Here is a 19,167-nt window from a genome sequence, read left to right on the forward strand (position 1 = left end):
ATATGTTGAATCAAGTTATTTCATCCGTCAGCTGTATGCTTCAACTATCTTTATACTTGAAGTCATCTTACACAGTTTTTGTTTGCATTTTTTTTTTTCACTATTCCCGAGATTGTGCGAAGATTCATAGAGAGAGGACTCTTTAAGGCGGGAAAAGTTAGACCTCAATGGAATTGACAACTTTTCGATCGATGAGCTGGAGTTGTTAACCAAGAGAAGCATTATTAAAAAGATGAGACAGTCTAGCAGAAACTAATTGTGCATATCCTGAACAGAAGTTTGGATGGTGAAGGAATGTCAGCAAGGCATGAATCTTAGGCCAAATGAATCTTCCATGAGAATAATATAAAAGGGAAACTTATGTTGAAGGATTGGGAGTCCTTGAGATTACGTTCATAGTTACGTATATAGAGTTTATTTCCTGGAAGGTAAATGCATAACAGACAGATATATACAACATTGTATAATTAAACTTATCGACCACCATGTAAATTTATATTCCAAATAATTCAATTGGTATCTTATGATATTGGCTCTCGTATCGCATAAACGGCAGTTAGGCACACTGACGGATTATAAAATAAACTACAGCATTCAAAATGGTTCCGCTTGGGTCAATCAGGTTTGCAATTATAGAAGGATAGTCCTGATGATTTTATGATATTTCACATATCTTTATTTAGATGGTATCAAAAGCTTGTAAAATATTTCAAGACGACTTAAAATATTCATTTTTAAAAATTAAGACAGCCTAAAATAGAGGATAACCTTGTAGTTAGCGGGACGGCTACAGGTACTTAGTCAGGTGATAAATTTAAAGAGTTCAGATAAATTTTGGTAAATGTACCTAACAATGAAGAAGGAAGAGAACGGTAGTAACAATAATATCGTTATCAAATATTTAAGACAATACTGAAGTTAATTGTTGATACCGATCATAAATTGACAAATATTTTGGAAGAGTTTACAAAATACATTAACATATTCTTTAAATTTCTGTTAATTGGTGTAAACAAAATAGTCTTCTTCGATCAGTAATATTATCTTTCTTCTGCTCATTTAGTTGGTAGTATCATCAGTATAGATGACTCTACCGACAAGTAAAAGGTCATCGGAAGAGCATTCCCAAAATTAAGTCCAAATCACTTTTCATTATTGACTTTTATCCAGTTTAACTTCTTGATAAACTTAAATATGGATTAACTTTCTATTTTGAAAGTAGAATATACAATTTCAGTATTTGAATATACCAAATTAAAAGGCTCGTATTAAGGATTAAAAAGGTTAGATCTTTATTTTCGTTTATACAAATATATATATGTCTGTTAGGAAGTCCACTCTTTTTCACATCTCAGATACCAATATGTTAGTTGCACCTGACATTTCTCTTCTTGTATGGCCTCAATGTCACAACAAGGAGAGCTAGATCGAAGGTATTATGGTCCTAATTCAAAACATTACAAACTTCGTGTGATAATCAATAATCTATCAGATTATTTGAGTTCGGTAAAATGTGGTATATATTACGGATTCTAATAGTAAATATATTCTATAAAGTTACTTGTGATGTTTCTGTATTGTTAGAAATGCACCAGGGATAAATTTTCTTTGTTGAAAGTCATCAATGACAGCATATATATAATGTAGAAAAAAAGAATAATCTTGGGTATCATTTCCACAATGCAAAATAATAATTGTGGATGAGGTTTAGTTCTTGGCTTTACCAAACTTTTCATGCCATTTATCTGCCAGCGACGCATATTCATTCTTCAAGATGTCTAATTTTCCTTCTAAAACAGATGACCATTGATCCGTTAGTAACGCATATTCACCTTCATTATTAACGGGCATAACTTGATGTAAGAAAATGTTCTCAGTCTCCTCCATGTCTGTACCATCTTCTTCGGCACACTTCAATGCAAATTTGATGACTTCTAATTGTAAGAGATCACTTTTGATTCCTAATGAGTCTATCATCCATTGGGTATATTTTACAAAATGATTATAAGTGTCATTGATGGCAACGATGCTGGACTCGGTTAGTGTTAGATCCTCATTCAAAGTCTTGGAGATGATTTCTTTCTGCAGCGATTGAGTTAAATAGAAATTTAAAAGGTCTAATATCTCTAAAATCTTTTCTAAATACATCCCAATTGGCTTAATCCCTTCTGATAATCCACCTATATTGTCATTGTACGCACCTGATTTAGTTAAATCATATTCAATAAGGACGTCGTTGAAAAATCTCAATTTTTTAACGTATTTAATTAACGTAGTACGTTCAAACCTTAGGGTTGATACCCTACGCATATGACTTATAAATTTGTTCAAAACATGGATGTGGCTAGATAAGTAGTCAGAGTATACCTGTAGGATTTTTGCCAACGAGTTAATGATCTCATCGGTAACTTGAAGATTTTCCATTGACCAGCTACTCTCCGTTAATCCGTTAGACATGGTTGATAGATATGGTTGATAGATATGGTTGATAGATATGGTGTAGTAGATATGGTGTAATAGATATTTTTAATTGATAATTCTCCTATAATAACAACTTTGAAAACGTAACGTCCTGATGTCGATAGATTGTTTTATTCTTTACTGAGCATTAATAAGTCAATGTAAACAGAAATTGTTCGTTTATAAAAAATGTGTAGTGGGCGTCTATGCAGATACAAAGAAAATTTCATCATCATAGGGAACAAATCGCGCGTAACTGTTTACTGAAGTTAGAGATCTCTGCGTAGAACATCGATTAAGAGTCTTTATACCCATATTGTGATACCGATAAAGACGGCTATCGATTTTAGTATTTCTACATATACTACAAACGACTAAACTATTTGACTTCCTTGAGTATTAATTAATTGATTAGTTTTATATCTTTTTTTGTAGGTTATAGTATATATTGTACAGTCATTATGGAATTATTTAAATATCGTTCACAATATTTTGCATTTATCTCTGTTGCTCCATATCAAGTATCACGTTCACTCTACCAGTCATCATCTTCGTCAGGTTCTTCTTCACTTTCGTCTCTAACCTTGTTAGCTCTGGCAGCCAATGCAGATGCTAAACCGTCAGCAAAACTAGGTTGTGGGGCAGCAGCTGGTTGGACCTCTTGTTGGGGTTGAGCTTGTTGGGGTTGAGCCTGTGTATTCTGGACAACAGCAGCAGCCATAGGTGGAGCTGCAGGCACTATTCCAACAGTTGGAGTTTTACACTCAGCCATATATGCTGTTGGAACCCAACCTTCCTTTGATCCGTCTAGTAGTTTGGCTAGAGACCAACCACTTGGTTCTTGTCTACTAATGTAAACCACTTGGCCCTTCTTTAATGGCAATTCTGATGGCGCGCCGGAACCTGGGAAGTCATATGCAGCTTCGAACTTTGGTTCTGATGGAGTAGCAGCAGGAGGTGGTGGTGGTGGTGGAGGGATCACGCTTTGCTTTTGAGCAACTTGGGGTTGTGGAGCTGGTTTGGGGGCTGGCTTAGGGGCTGGCTTTTTATGAGTTTTTTGAGCTGGAGGGCTTGGTCTCGGTTTACGAGATGCCTGTGGGGCTGGTGGAGCAGGTTTATTCTTACCGTTAGGATGGTACGCAGCCTGTGCAGCAGTTGCTGCTAATGACGCACCTTTTCCTGGTGGTGGAACAGGTGCTTTTTTCGTACCAGTTCTTGATATTGGTTTAGCGGGTGAATTGGTTGATGTAGACGTACGATGAGAATGTCTGTTAGTACTACCCGAACTTAGACCACCCTTATTTTTTGGCTTCTTTTTCGATCTGGAGTTAGCAGGTTTACCATGTCTTACAGAAATTGTACTAGATTTGTAATTGTCACTATACTTTGGAGCAGCATCACTGGTTTGGCATCTAACTTTGTGTAACTTTCCAACTTTCTTTTGATATTCAATAATTGGACCGATCTTTATCTGAACTCCAGAACTTAATTTCTTAATATGTGTGATTAATTCAGTTTTGAAGTACGTATTAATGAATGGATCTGGTTGACTGCTATTCGATAAATTGATTGCTAACCAGTCATCTTGAAGATTTGTCAAACTTAATTGTTTGATTTGGTTTAAACTAATCGAATACTCAGCTGTGTATTTCATGGAGTTGTTAACATTGGTTTGTCCAACAATATAAAATTTATTAGAAGTAAGAATGAAAACTTTTCTCATTCTACGCGCAGATCTCCCGAATTTAGTTAGCAACTGTTCACCTTTGATGGAAAATACAACTCTGTCCTTAATTCCGGCTTGTCTTTTGATATATGAGCCCTTGGTCTTCGATTCGTTACACGATAAGTAATCACCCATAAAGGCTCTATAACCAAGCAAGGACATAGATCTTCTTTCTTTTTGATTATTCAACAACTTTGTACCATAATCACGTAATTTCTCATACTTGTTACCACCTTTCCTTTCTCTGATAACACGCTGGATTTTAATAGCAGCATCAATTCTTCTTTGTAAATATCTTCTCCAGGCTCTTTGGATTCTAGCAGCCATATTATACCAATACTTGTCTCTCATGTGTTCAAGGGCAAAAAGTGTCTCTGGTGTTTTAATGAAGACACAAGTAACACCTAATTGGTATTCCTTTTCAGGAATAGATGCGTCTACAAGAATATGTTTGACAGCATCTAGAGTTTCACCTTGCCAAGTGTAATCACCAGCATATGAACATTGAGGTGACAATAAATAAAACCTCTCAACAAATTTGTCAAAGGTTTGTCTGTAAGCAAAACCAGCTCTTCTAATACGAACATTCTCTTGTAAACCTAGGTACTTGACTTGATGTAAAACTTGGTGGTCATCATAATCATTTGGAGATTTAGTTTGATTTGGCTTAATTGTTCTGATATAGGAAGGTGAGGCCTTTGAAATAGTTTCAACTAGTTCATTGGCACTCGTAATAATCTTATCACCAGCAGTTGGTGGTCTTCTCTTTGACTCTCTATCGACATTATCTGGGAAAATAATTTTAACAAATTCGTTTTGGGTTGTTCCCATCAATTCAACTAGATCCTTCTGTAATTGATCTTTATTTTTATCAGTAATACCGATGACGTCGTATGTAACATCACCAGCATAATGCTTGATAACAAACTTGTTTTGTCTTAACTCAAAATGTGGGTTAGACGAGAACAAATTTAGACGTTGGGCAAAAGCTTGATCAGCAGCGTCTGAATCGGCATGTGCAGTAGCAATCGAATCATTCATTGCTGCAAAGATACCAGGCGGTCTCTTAGATTCAATCAACTCACAGACAACCTTATTATCGAAATATTTAATTGGTGTCCATTGGATCTGTTCTCTTTCGTAAGTCTCTTGCTCAGATTTTAGAGTTAATTGAATGAAAATTTGTTGTAATTTTTCATTGACGTAATTGATACAAATTTGTTCAAATGAATTGTGTTCAAAAATTTCAAAACCATAGATATCTAGAATACCAATAGATTTATCAGCTCCAGAAAATGCTTGTAATGAAACGTTGACTCTATCAACAATCCAATCAAAAAGATTGTTGTATATACCTTTAGCTAGAGCATCTCTAACAGCATTGGCTTGGACGACATTTAATGGAACATGATAAACTGAACCTCTCTTCATACCATGACTTGTTTCCATAATTCTTTCCACTAAGGATTTGATAAGAATTTGTGCATCAACTTGCAACAAATAAGCAACAAAATCAGTAACAGATGTATCTCTAACTTGAGCGTTACCTTCTTCGTTTTCCTCGAACGAAATGTTACCTATCCATAGGATAGCTGCCAACATTCTAAATATTTGATCCTGTTCCTCCTGAGGTAAACCAATAACATTCATAGCCTTCAATGTCTCTTGGAACTCCGCCACGTCATCCATATTATCTACTGATGTACAACCGGATCTCGAAGTGTAAACATATTGTTCAGGTTTTTGTACACCAAATATCTTTCTGTAATTTTCGGATGCACCTTTACTAAATTGATAGAAAATATGAAAATTTCTTTCACCTTTAATTTGACTGACAACTCTTTGTTTCTCTAACAAGTAATTGGTAATGTTACCAGCGCATGGCTCAAATTGAGAATTAAATCTAATTTCTAAATATTTACCATGTCTTGATGAATTATTGTTTCTCAATGTCTTTGCACAACCGAAAGCTTCCAACAATGGGTTCGTAGCAAGAACCATATCTTTAATCTTACCAATAGATTCTGAATGACCGGTAGACGACTCGGCAATGTATTCCATGATCTTCTTGGCAGCTTCGGTTTTACCAGCACCAGATTCACCAGAAATAATGACACATTGGTTTTCGTTATATGATTTCATATTATAATACATAGATTCAGCAATTGCAAAAACATGAGGTGGGACTTCTAATCTATTCTTACCTTTGTAGGAGTCCATGATAGCTTTAGTATAAATACCTAAATCACGGAAAGGGTTAACACTGATCAACACATGGCCAATGTAAGTATAAATAGTACCATTCTCGAATCTCTTTTTCAAATTTTGATTAATGGACTCGTCAGAAATTTTGGAAAGTAACGTTAAATCAGATACACCTACTTCTTTCTTCTTTCCTGCATCGAAGGTAGCTTTCTTAATCTTAGCAGATCTCTTTTCTGGAGCCTGTGCCGTCTTGGTACGAGCACCTCTCTTAAGAATTGCCATTACTGGGAGTTTTCAGATAAGGTTTAGTTTTGTTTAGTAAATGAGAAATAAAATGTAGATGTATTAAAAATAGAAACTGTGTATCAAATTAAGAAGAGTTGATAAATAGCAGTAAGTAAACTAATTTAACAGTTGCATATGTAATAAAGTGTGTCAAAGGGTTGATTACCATTGTAAATTCGAAAAAGCTAAGCGATTTCTCCTATTCCGAACAAAATAGCCTCATTTCGTACAACGCGATTGAAATTTGTCACTAAACTAATTGTAATACGTACGCTATATATAGACAGTTATCAATTAAATAATTTAAAACGATGATACTATCAAGGATAAATACTCTAGTATCCCTTAGGAAAGAATTTTATGAAGTAATTCAATCAAAAAGAAAAAATTTGGTACGTAATTATTAGTAAATATGTATTATGCTATGAAATATTTGGGGAGACTGTTTCTTAAGTCATTTCAAAAATGTCGACCTCTTGGATTCTAGTTCTAGAATTCACCGTTAGTACGCTCATGGCGCAATCTGTTTTGCTCATTTTCAACATCAGCAATGAAACTAATAAATTCGTCTAAACCTTTACCTGATGGAACCATTGGTAGTACTGGTACTTTCTTCTCAACCTCAACTTCAAGTAATACAGGGCCAGGAGTTGAGACAAATTCTTCTAAGGAACTATCTAGATCTGCTAATTTGGATACATTCATGGCTTTTAGACCCATCGCCTCGGCAAGTTTTATAAAGTTAGGGTTCAATTGATGTGTGTGGGAATAACGGTTTTGGTAGAATAAGGATTGCCATTGTGTGACCATACCTTGTTCTTCATTGTTTAATAATAAGACTTTAATAGGGACACGGGCTTGTACTGCTGAACTTAATTCATTCAAGGTCATGTTGAAAGAAGCGTCCCCATCTATATCAATAACCAATGCTTTTGGTTTTGCCACTTGAGCACCAATAGCTGATGGCAGACCATAACCCATAGTTCCCAGACCACCTGATGTGATAAAAGTACGTGGATTCTTCCGCGTCCAATGTTGAGCAGTCCACATTTGATGTTGCCCAACACCAGTAGTGACGATAACTTCTCTCCCTGTGGCATTTGCAATCTTGGACAATCTCGATATGACAGTTTGAGGTTTTATCTTTGACTCTGGTGTTTCTTTCATGTAACTATAAGGGTATTTTTCTTTCCAGACTTTAATTTGTTCAAACCATTCTTTTCTTTCCTTCAATGGGAATACCATTGGTAGGACTCTTCCTAGATTAGTTGCGGCGTCACCTTCGATTGCGACATCCGTTTGAACAACCTTGTTTATGTTCTTAGGGTTAATCTCAAATTGAATGATACCTCCGGTACCTGTTAATGAAGCTTCACGAGCCATTGGGGCAAATTTTTGAATATTACCAGTAACACGATCATCAAATCGAGCACCTACAGCAATAACTAAATCTGCATTTTGCATAGCCATATTTGCCACGGCACTACCATGCATACCGACCATATCCAGTGATTTGGGATCTTCTTGGTCAAATGATCCTAGCCCCTGAAGAGTAGTCATCACTGGAATATTTGCTCTGTTGCTCAATTCCTTTAATAATCTTGGTCCCTCTGGATTGTTCAGGATACCTGCCCCAACAAAAAATACAGGTTTCTTTGCTGAATTAATCAATTCTGCAGCTTTAGCTAAGCGTTCAAGAGTATATTCTCTCTCTAAGGTCTTAATTGTATGACTGACTTGTAGATCAGGTACTATTGGTTTCACATTCTTCATACTTCTTAGAATACCCGCAGTCACATCCTTTGGTAAATCTACTAGAACAGGTCCTGGTCTACCACTTGTTGCAATCTTAAAGGCCTCATTAATACGTTGTGGTAATTCTTCTATGTTCCTTACCATAACATTCCATTTTGTGCACGGTCTAGTGATCCCCAAAACATCTGCTTCTTGAAATGCATCCGAGCCGATCGCACTTGTAGCTACTTGTCCAGTGAATACAACTAATGGAATACCATCTGAAAGGGCGTCCGCTAGGGGAGTCACCACATTTGTAGCACCTGGTCCAGAAGTCACAAGGACAACACCAGGTTTTCCTGAGGCTCTGGCATAACCTTCAGCCATATGACCTGCCCCTTGTTCATGTTTTGGTAAGACAAAATTAAATGCTTTGGATTCGTGAATGGCATCATATACTGGTAAGATGGCACCACCTGGGTAACCAAATACAGTGTCGACATTATTACGAATCATCATTTCATGGAAGATTTGACCACCTGTAAGTCCTACTAATGTAGTATCAGATGGAGTTTCAGTACGATAATTTTTTTTGTTATGAGATAATTGTGGTTCTGAGACTTGAACGGCTGGTCTCAATACAGTATGGGTCTGAGTGTATAAACGTGCACGGCAACTAAAGTTATTATTGTTAACGTGTTGTTGAATTGGTTGTGCACGTTGCAATGCTGGGTAGAAATTACGGGCATGCCTTTGAGCATATGAGACATATTGTGGATATCTAGCGCAGCCTCTAGTGGCTGTCCTAACATTCATCATACTTGTTGTGCTTTACTTTATGAAGAATTGAAAAATTTAACGATGTGTATTTACTTTTCGGTCTATCTGATATGAAATATTAATTGATTCTCAGTTTAAGTATTACCTATATATATATATATATACCTATCTTTCCATTATCGAAAGCAGGTTGCAAAATGACCAGATAAACACTTTGGAAAACCGTGGACACCAACGAGTGCTCTTGAGAGTTGTTTACTCTTGCTGTATGGCTTCCTTATGAAAAACTCAAGTCTCTCTCGATCGCTCAATGATTAACGATGACCCATCTTTCCTATTCTTGTCCCTTTCCAAAAGGTTTAAATGAGAGAGAAACTGTGGTTGTTCTGAGTCTGAGTGAATACCAAAGCATTGTATGCGTAGAAAATGGCGTAGGGTGGCACCACCCCTGGTTTGCCGATACCGGTGAAATTAATTTTGACAGTTCGCTGATTAAAGCGCGATGTGCTTATATAATACGGCTGGCGGACATTGAAGTGCTACTTGCCTTTACCTGCTAAGGTACCAGTGAAACTTATTGATATTTATATATTATATGTTATTGGAAATTTAAGATGAATGTTATGTTTATAAAGTTGTGGTGACCTTGACAACGACAGCAACGGTCTTACCTGTTTGTAATTTCTGGACCCCCGGATGTTCCAGGTTTCTCAGGACACTGTTGATAACTCCCTCGTGGCAAGTTAGGGACAAGAACTTATCCTGGGAACCTGCTTGCGCAAACAGCTGTTCCAGACCCTTGCGTGTTCTGATGTCCATTTCATCGGGTGTCTCTCTGTGGTCTGCTTCCCATAGAGCATCTGGTTCGGAGTAATTCTCCTCATATTTCCAAGACACTGTATTACCTGACGTTGTCTTGAAATTCTGGTACTCTCCGACAGCCTCTGAGTGGTTCACACGCTTATCACATGTGTGAGACCCCAAGTTCTCTCTCAGATTCTCGATTACATTGTTTGTGACTATCTTCGAGTCGAACATTAACTCTGGGTGTTTTGTAAAGACATGGTTCCATGAGTAGGCAAATGTCTCCAGACATCTTCTCATTGGAGAATTGAAGAAAATATGAGGTAGAAACCCTAGTTGGTCCACGATTGGGACTAACACTGTACGCCCTGTCTCGGAGACTTGTTGTTTACCCAAATCTGTAAGTCTTGAGTCTAGCCATGAACCACCTTCATCCCCTTCCAACAAGGACCAGTAGTCATCCCATAGTTTTAATCCATACTTCTCCATCGAATAATTGTGGTAGCCTTGTCCATGTCTTGCTAATAGTAATAGTTTATATTGAGTATCTTCAGTATCCTCGGGGATAGCATCATATAATGATTTCCAATCTTTATAATTCACAAGGACGTTGTGATCAACAAGTGTACTATCTAGTGCAGGGGAGTTTTCCTTTTCAAAAGAACTAAAGTATCCTGGTAATGCGACAAATTCCATATTTGCTGTTGTTGTTGTTGTATATAAAATATATCAACTTTTATAATAGCTGTATACACATGCATCTAAATATATATGTTTTGCATATTGCGATGCGTTCCCTCTCTTTTATATTAGGGCAACGCTTCCAAGTTATTCGCTTAGTAAAGAAAAAAGAAAAAAAAAAGTAATACTAATTTGCTTATATTCTCGAGTCATTTTATCTCATGAGCAGTTTTAAATAAAGAGAGAGTTATGACTACAATACTACTCTATGATGAGAATAATATAATTTGAGTAAAAATAAAATATTACCTACTATTATCTAGAATAATAGTAAATTATATATTCCTGTATATAATAATCACGTGCACCCATGTATATATATATATATATATATATAAAGTATGAAGAGCACACTCTCTAATACAAAAAATATCATTCCTCAACAATTTAGTCACCCAAACACAACACCTAGCATTTAACCGCTGACACAAAACAATAGAAATATTTCACCCCACTGTCTTCCGACATCAGACTCACATATAAGGTCCAAAATTCAAAATACAGGTATATTGGGCGTTCCTCCCGGAAAGGAGCGCTCCGACCAACGGAGCGCTCCTTTCCGCTAGCCAATGCATAGATCAAAACAAGACCAACCTACCGAGGTCCATCAACTCTTCCGACCCTTTTCAATCTGTCAATATACATAATTGAAAGACGTATATAAGTTAGCCAGATATTCCCAAAATATCAGATATCCTCATGCTCTGTTCCTTCATGACCACCCCATCATTTGTGCCATTTTCCATTATTTCAATTCATGTCATTCTATTTCTTGCAACCCCCACTTCTTCTTTATAACCTTTCTTGATCCCACTACAACCAACTTAATAACAGAAGACAGTCGCAGCAGCAGCTTTCCTTAAATATTATCTCCATATATATCTGTTAGATAATCACCCCCTGCCCCTCCCCTTTTTTACCCCTCTCCGTACGTAATAATACTCTCTTTTTCACTCTAAAGGAATTACGACCGGCTTTCTCTTTGACTTTATTTTTTGTTTTTGTTTTTTGAAATTTTTCACTGATTTTCCTCGAGAATCTGCAATTGAAACATTTACATAAGATTAAGCACCCCACTTCCCCCCCCTTTATTGCTTTGCATATACTGATTACTTATTCAAGTTTGTTATTGTTGCTTAAATTTTTTACTTATTCGTTTTTGTTTTAAGGGAAAATATCTAAGATCTCTCATTTTACAAACAATATATAAACAAGCATACATTGATAAGAGTTGTCCCCTTAAAAAGAACTTTTATTTGGATTCCTGAAGTTTTTTGATACAAGAAAAGAAAAATACTCATAGATTAGATCTCACTATATTTATACTAATATGTCCTTTGCCATTGAAAATATAGCTACTAAACCATACCAGGATCAAAAACCTGGTACTTCCGGTCTTCGTAAGAAGACTGCAATCTTCATGAATGAACCACACTACACTGAAAACTTCATTCAAGCTATGTTAGACGCCATTCCAGAAGGTAGTAAAGACGCTACTTTAGTGGTTGGTGGTGACGGTCGTTTCTATAATGACGTTGTCTTAAATAAGATTGCTGCCATTAGTGCCGCTAATGGTTTGAAGAAATTGATCATTGGTCAAAATGGTTTACTGTCTACTCCAGCTGCTTCTCATGTAATCAGATCCTATAAGGAACCTGTCACCGGTGGTATTATCTTGACTGCTTCTCACAATCCAGGTGGTCCAGGTAATGATTTGGGTATTAAATATAACTTGGCCAATGGTGGTCCAGCTCCTGAATCTGTCACCAACGCCATTTGGGAAGTTTCTAAGAAATTGACTCATTATAAGACCATTTCTAATTTCCCAACTTTGGATTTAGCTAAGATTGGTGAAAATCAACAATATGGTCCTTTATTAGTCGATATTATTGACACTACAGATGCTTACGTGAAATTTTTGAAAGAAATCTTTGATTTCCCATTGATTAAGAAATTCATCCATGAACAACGTGCTCAAAATAACTTCAAACTATTGTTTGATTCCTTAAATGGTATTACTGGTCCTTACGGACATGCTATCTTTGTTGATGAATTCGAATTGCCAGCTGATGAAGTCTTACAAAACTGGCATCCACAACCCGATTTTGGTGGGTTACATCCAGATCCAAACTTGACTTATGCTAGAACTTTAGTCGATAGAGTTGATAGTGAAAAGATTCAGTTCGGTGCTGCTTCAGATGGTGATGGTGACAGAAACATGATTTATGGTGCTGGTCCAGCATTTGTATCACCAGGTGACTCCGTCGCTATTATTGCAGAATACGCCGCTGAGATTCCATATTTCGCCAAGCAAGGTATTTATGGTCTTGCTCGTTCTTTCCCAACTTCTGCCGCTATTGATAGAGTCGCTAAAGCTCACAACTTAGAATGTTATGAAGTTCCAACTGGTTGGAAATTCTTCTGTGCTTTGTTTGACGCTAAAAAACTTTCCATTTGTGGTGAAGAATCATTTGGTACTGGTTCAAACCATATTAGAGAAAAAGATGGTCTTTGGGCTATTGTCGCATGGTTAAATGTTTTAGCTCTTTATAATAAACGTCACCCAGAAAAGGTCGCCTCCATTAAAACCATTCAAAATGAATTCTGGGAGAAATATGGTAGAACTTTCTTCACTCGTTATGATTATGAAGGTGTTACCTCCGAAGATGCCGCTAAAGTGGTTAATATATTGAACGATTTTGTTCAAGATAAAAAATCAGTAGGCTCTGCATTCCCAGGTTTGCCAGGTGTCACTGTAGCAGAAGCTGGTGATTTCTCATACACTGATCTAGATGGTTCAGTATCAGATCATCAAGGTTTGTTTTTCAAGTTATCTAATGGTGTTAGGGTTGTATTAAGACTCTCAGGGACAGGTTCTTCTGGTGCCACTATCAGATTATACATTGAACAATACTCTGATGACAAGAACACTTATCAACAAGACGCTCAAGTCTTCTTACAAAGTGCTATTAAGCCAGTTGTACAATTCCTAAAATTCAAAGAATTCATTGGAACTGAAGAACCAACTGTCCGTACATAAACTAAGACAAATCTCATCTTGTCTTTTTGCTCCAAATTTCCTTCTAATGCCTTTTATATAGATTATTTATACACACATGTATTGCTATAATTAACTAATTTTACTTATTTTCCATATTTTTTAGTACACTGACCTCATCCAACTGGAATCAGATGAATCTGGTCAAACTTATTTCATGTTGAGGTCCCTCTTTCCATTCAAATATCAATTACAAGAGTTAATACCAAAAGCTGTGCCCCTTTTCCATCCTCTCCATGTGCAAAGAAAGTACTAACTACCACTATCATAGTTCGGAAACTTTAACGCGGTATGTTCGAAGGTAAAAAAAAGTGTTTTCATGGTGAAGAGCATAATTATTTATAAAATGGAAGTGTTGGATCGATAGTAAGAAAGATTAGTAAAAAAAAGATAATAACTAGAACATTCATTATCTCGAACAATAAAACAAATTAAGAGGCGTGGAGTTTTGACTAATATAGATATAAGAACGAATAATCATTGGAAATCATTTTCAAAACTCAAATATTTTTTATTACTTTAGTTAGATTTAGGGCTTTGTTTTTTTATTGAAATTAGATTAGATAAGATAATCGCATATACACAAAGGACTAGATAATCTATTATACACACAAATATGTATTCCTGGAAGAATAAGTTCAAATTTGGGAAGTCCAAGGAGGAAAAGGAAGTCAAGCACACGTCTGGATTTTTCCACCACAATGACGCTAAGCAAGAAGAGGCCTCATCTCATAAGAACTCGGATATGTCTCGTAAGGAGACCATCACTGATGATTCACCTTCAGTGATAGCTCCAATGCGTTCTTCAAGAGATGCCTCGTCGACTGCTACCTCTACAACCAATTTATCCGATGAGCTAAGTCAGTTCAGTAATAGTGGCCCTGAAATCAATGAAAATGTTGATCAACATCAGGATATCGCAGGTTCCCAACCCATACCAAATACGTCGACTTCTTCTAGTGGTGTGATGACTATCAAGGTCTATAATGGTGATGGGTTTGTTTTACCTTTCCCAATCACTGCTAACAATCAGATTTTATCGAAATTATTGAATTCCGGAGTAGCTCATGCGGAACAGCATTCTTCTCAACCTCATGCGGTGAATGTGGATCAATTGATTTCACAGTTGTCTCGTGTTACTATCAATAATCAAGGTCCAGGAGATGAATCTCTAATACCAGATGAAATATCTTCAAAGTTTATCCCTGCAACAATTTTACTCCCAGGCTCAAATAAATTAAATCCCTTATTATATTTCACTATTGAATTTGATAATACAGTGGCTACAATTGAACCAGAGTACGGGACCATGGAACAGCCTATCTTTAATAAGATATCTACCTTTGATGTTACAAGAAAATTAACCTTTTTGAAAGTCGATGTCTTTGCAAGAATTCCATCTATACTGTTACCTTCAAAAACATGGCAACAAAAGATGAGTGCATCCGATGAAAAACTGAAAGGTATGCTAGAAAAGATTAATTGGAATGAAGATATACATTTGGATACTTTCCATTTACCAATTAATTTACAGATTGATTCTGCTGCAAATATCAGATTATATAATCACCATTGGGTCACTTTGGATAATGGGTTTGGTAAGATTAATTTAAGTGTTGATTATAAACCTTCTAAGAATAAACCAATTACGATTGATGATTTTGATTTATTAAAAGTAATAGGTAAGGGTTCATTTGGTAAAGTTATGCAAGTGAGAAAGAAGGATACCCAAAAGATATACGCCTTAAAGGCGATTAGAAAATCTTACATTGTGTCTAAATCAGAGGTGACACATACTTTAGCCGAAAGAACTGTCCTTGCAAGGGTGGATTGTCCATTTATTGTTCCATTAAAGTTTTCTTTCCAATCTCCGGAGAAATTATATTTTGTGTTAGCTTTCATCAATGGTGGTGAATTGTTTTACCATTTACAAAAGGAAGGAAGATTCGATTTATCTCGTTCAAGATTTTACACAGCTGAATTATTATGTGCTCTTGAGACATTACATGATTTGGATGTCATTTACCGTGATTTGAAACCAGAAAATATCTTACTAGATTACCAAGGTCACATTGCCCTTTGTGATTTCGGTTTGTGTAAATTAAACATGAAAGATGAGGATAAGACCGATACTTTCTGTGGTACACCGGAATATTTGGCTCCGGAACTGTTATTGGGCCAAGGTTACTCTAAAGTGGTTGATTGGTGGACTTTGGGTGTCCTGTTATACGAAATGTTGACTGGTCTACCTCCTTATTATGATGAAGATGTACCAAAGATGTACAAGAAGATTCTACAAGAACCACTGAGGTTCCCCGATGGATTCGACAGGGATGCCAAGGATCTATTAATTGGATTGCTAAGTAGGGATCCTACCAGAAGACTAGGTCGTAATGGTGCTGATGAAATCAAGAATCACCCATTCTTCAGTCAATTGTCTTGGAAACGTTTATGGATGAAGGGTTATATTCCACCATATAAGCCACATGTAAGTAATGCAGCTGACACTAGTAATTTCGACCAAGAATTCACAAAGGAGAAACCAGTCGATAGTGTTGTCGATGAATTCCTGAGTGAGAGTGTTCAGAAACAATTCGGTGGCTGGACCTATGTCGGTAACGAACAATTAGGTTCAAGTATGGTCCAGGGAAGGAGTATCAGATAATCTATGTACCCATATTTATTCGTGTATTACTTAGATCTTTAAAAAATTTCCAAAATAAAGATAATTTTAATGATTCCTTACTAAATATTTTTTTGTTATTATTGTTGGAGACACCCAGACATCCTCATCGTCATCTCTCTACTGAAATGGAAATAAGACCGCTGCGTTCATTCCTTTGACACCCTCTTGAAAATTTTCAAAAACGAAGGAAAAAAAACTTTTTATATTTTTGATGAGCTAAATATTATATATTAGGTCATCTGAAAAGTGGAGAGCACATTTTTAGTTCAATTTAACCACAAGACACATCACACGAGAGATAACCTCAGGATATTATCGTTTACAATCGGTAGTACTTATAGAGATATTGTATACATATAGGGCTTCTAAAAAAATATAACAAAGTTCCTATTATTATTATATAAGAATTAGAAAGACATTTATTACACTCCTTGTTCTAAGATCAAAGGACAAACGTACGCTGACTCGTTATTCTCTGTGAGTTAAGATTTGCACTCAGTGTTGATCTTTATTATCTACTTTATGAGTTAGTATAGACATTCTTTGTTTTTATTGTGTTTTATTTTTATTTTCCAACTTTATCCTAGTTTCATAGATTTTTTTTTTTTACACCTGGTTAATTAAACCTGTTAATACCTTGGCATTCGCTAATATTATTTCATTCTACATTGCATTTAGTTTAATTATATCATCTCCTTTATAAAGATGATGGCATTCGAGAACAACAACAAGAGGGTATCTCAAGATATACCATCTCCTACAGATAACAAAAAGAGAAAAGTACAATTTTCCAATGATATTACGTTACATACTGTACCTTCAGCAACAGAAAATCAAGATATAGATGAGTTTACTATTGCTATGTTTGGTAGGTTTGTCAAATCTGGTCTAGAAGATCTCGATAACAGAAATAATACAAAGATTAATGAAATTGCTAATAGGTTATCGTTACCTGCTAAAAATCCAGATAGAATGAGACCACAAAATATGAATATTTTATTGGATACTCTTTCAGGTAATGTTAGTAGAGTAGAGTCATCAAGAGCAAATCATTTAATACAATCTATTATTAATTTTGAAAAATGGTGGGAACTTCCCGACATTACTTTAAGCAAATATTGTATTTTTATTAAGATTTTATGTTCAAGTATTCCTAAATGGTGGCAAGATATTGCAATGACTCTGATAACAAGTTTCACATTGTCTCCTGAGACATGTAAACCACATCATACATTACTACAATATTTTCTCCGGATGATTCCATCATCTATGAATTTCATGGATTCATACCTTGCTAAATTCTTCCCAAACAAAAATGATTCCACTTCAAATTTGGTTAATTATATATCTAATCTATTACAGTTAACAACATATTGTAAAGAACTACGATTCCAAGTTTGGTCTTTGATTATTGAAAAGATTATCTCCTTAGATGTCGAATTACAAAATGAATTGGATGAAATGGATGATGATGTAGAGGACGGCCTTGAAGATGACGATGAGGATGACGATGTTGGTCTAGATGATTCTGACAATGATGATGTAAGCCATGATATTTCTAATAACAACGATGATGATGACAGTTCTTCTGATTCAGAAGAAGAGAATGCATTGGAAGATGATGAGGAGTACGTCAAAGAAGTATCTCTAAATATAAAAGATTTGACTGCAAAAATCGATTCTATTTTAACTTTATTGAGTGGTTCTATTGCTAAAGAATTAACGCCACAAAATATGGAGTCTGGTGATGGTGTCGTTGTATTCAACATTTTAACTACATTGTTCAAAACACATGTGTTACCAACATATTTTACAAAATCGATTCAATATGTCATGTTTATGTTATCACAACAACAACCTGAACTAATGGATTCATTTTTAGTCACATTAATCGATATTTCATTTTCACCTAATGAAACTTCAGAGAAAAAAATCAAATCATTGCAATACCTTGGTTCATATATAGCTCGTGCAAGAAAACTATCTAGAACACAAATTATATTTGTTGCAAGTTATCTTACATCTTGGTTGAACAGATATGTAATCGAGAGAGAATCTGAAGTGGATGAAGGTGGCGGAATGGATAGATTTAAACATTTCTATGCAGCATTTCAATCCTTGTGTTATATCTTTTGTTTTAGACGTACATTATTCCGTGACGTTGATGGTTCATGGGAATGTGAACTTGATAAATTTTTCCAAAGAATGATCATCTCTAAATTCAATCCACTAAAATATTGTAACGAGAACGTTATGTTAATGTTTGCTAGGATAACACAACATGAAGATATTGCCTATTGTTTTAGCATCATTGAAAATAACAACAATGAAAGACTAAGAGGTATAATCGGGAAAGCCACTGTCGATAATTCAACAGGAAAGAAAGAAAGTTCCCCATCTTTGAGAGGTGCTAACTCAGCATGGTCATTAGCTACTAGACAACAATTCATAGATTTACAAAGTTACTTCCCATTTGATCCTTTATTCTTGAAGAATTATAAAAAGATGGTACAGGAATATTACATCGAATGGACAGATGTCTCTGGAGACTATGAAAGTGACGAATCTGATGATTAAAAAAATACCCCACTTCATCCATTACTATATACATTTAAAATTTATTTAAAACTAGATACTTATTGCATTTCTAATATTAGAATTAATCATTACAACGAAAATTATTGACAT

The 19,167-nt window shown here is 35.6% G+C and overlaps 7 protein-coding genes across 7 annotated transcripts; 3 read left to right on the forward strand and 4 right to left on the reverse strand.

Moving 5' to 3' along the window:
- Nucleotides 1–1,707: 1,707 nt before the first annotated feature.
- On the reverse strand, nt 1,708–2,457 carry SHE2 (She2p; the record flags this gene model as incomplete). Its single annotated transcript, XM_041553038.1, has 1 exon — nt 1,708–2,457. One exon carries the CDS (start codon nt 2,455–2,457, stop codon nt 1,708–1,710), a length of 750 nt encoding a protein of 249 aa, XP_041408972.1.
- Nucleotides 2,458–2,995: 538 nt separating this feature from the next.
- On the reverse strand, nt 2,996–6,673 carry MYO3 (myosin 3; the record flags this gene model as incomplete). The annotated part of the gene is made up of 1 exon (XM_041553039.1): nt 2,996–6,673. The coding sequence occupies one exon, from the start codon at nt 6,671–6,673 to the stop codon at nt 2,996–2,998; it is 3,678 nt and encodes a 1,225-aa protein (XP_041408973.1).
- Nucleotides 6,674–7,165: 492 nt separating this feature from the next.
- On the reverse strand, nt 7,166–9,226 carry KABA2_13S03630 (uncharacterized protein; the record flags this gene model as incomplete). The annotated part of the gene is made up of 1 exon (XM_041553040.1): nt 7,166–9,226. The coding sequence occupies one exon, from the start codon at nt 9,224–9,226 to the stop codon at nt 7,166–7,168; it is 2,061 nt and encodes a 686-aa protein (XP_041408974.1).
- A 591-nt stretch (nt 9,227–9,817) lies between these two features.
- PMU1 (putative phosphomutase) lies at nt 9,818–10,690 on the reverse strand (the record flags this gene model as incomplete). The annotated part of the gene is made up of 1 exon (XM_041553041.1): nt 9,818–10,690. One exon carries the CDS (start codon nt 10,688–10,690, stop codon nt 9,818–9,820), a length of 873 nt encoding a protein of 290 aa, XP_041408975.1.
- A 1,375-nt stretch (nt 10,691–12,065) lies between these two features.
- Nucleotides 12,066–13,775, forward strand: PGM1 (phosphoglucomutase PGM1; the record flags this gene model as incomplete). Its single annotated transcript, XM_041553042.1, has 1 exon — nt 12,066–13,775. One exon carries the CDS (start codon nt 12,066–12,068, stop codon nt 13,773–13,775), a length of 1,710 nt encoding a protein of 569 aa, XP_041408976.1.
- A 634-nt stretch (nt 13,776–14,409) lies between these two features.
- On the forward strand, nt 14,410–16,458 carry YPK1 (serine/threonine protein kinase YPK1; the record flags this gene model as incomplete). Its single annotated transcript, XM_041553043.1, has 1 exon — nt 14,410–16,458. The coding sequence occupies one exon, from the start codon at nt 14,410–14,412 to the stop codon at nt 16,456–16,458; it is 2,049 nt and encodes a 682-aa protein (XP_041408977.1).
- Nucleotides 16,459–17,184: 726 nt separating this feature from the next.
- RRN3 (rDNA-binding RNA polymerase I transcriptional factor) lies at nt 17,185–19,056 on the forward strand (the record flags this gene model as incomplete). Its single annotated transcript, XM_041553044.1, has 1 exon — nt 17,185–19,056. One exon carries the CDS (start codon nt 17,185–17,187, stop codon nt 19,054–19,056), a length of 1,872 nt encoding a protein of 623 aa, XP_041408978.1.
- Between the last annotated feature and the right edge of the window lie 111 nt (nt 19,057–19,167).

Source organism: Maudiozyma barnettii (assembly GCF_903064755.1).
Source record: "Maudiozyma barnettii strain CLIB 1767 genome assembly, contig: KABA2_13, whole genome shotgun sequence".
Lineage (NCBI taxonomy): Eukaryota > Fungi > Ascomycota > Saccharomycetes > Saccharomycetales > Saccharomycetaceae > Maudiozyma > Maudiozyma barnettii.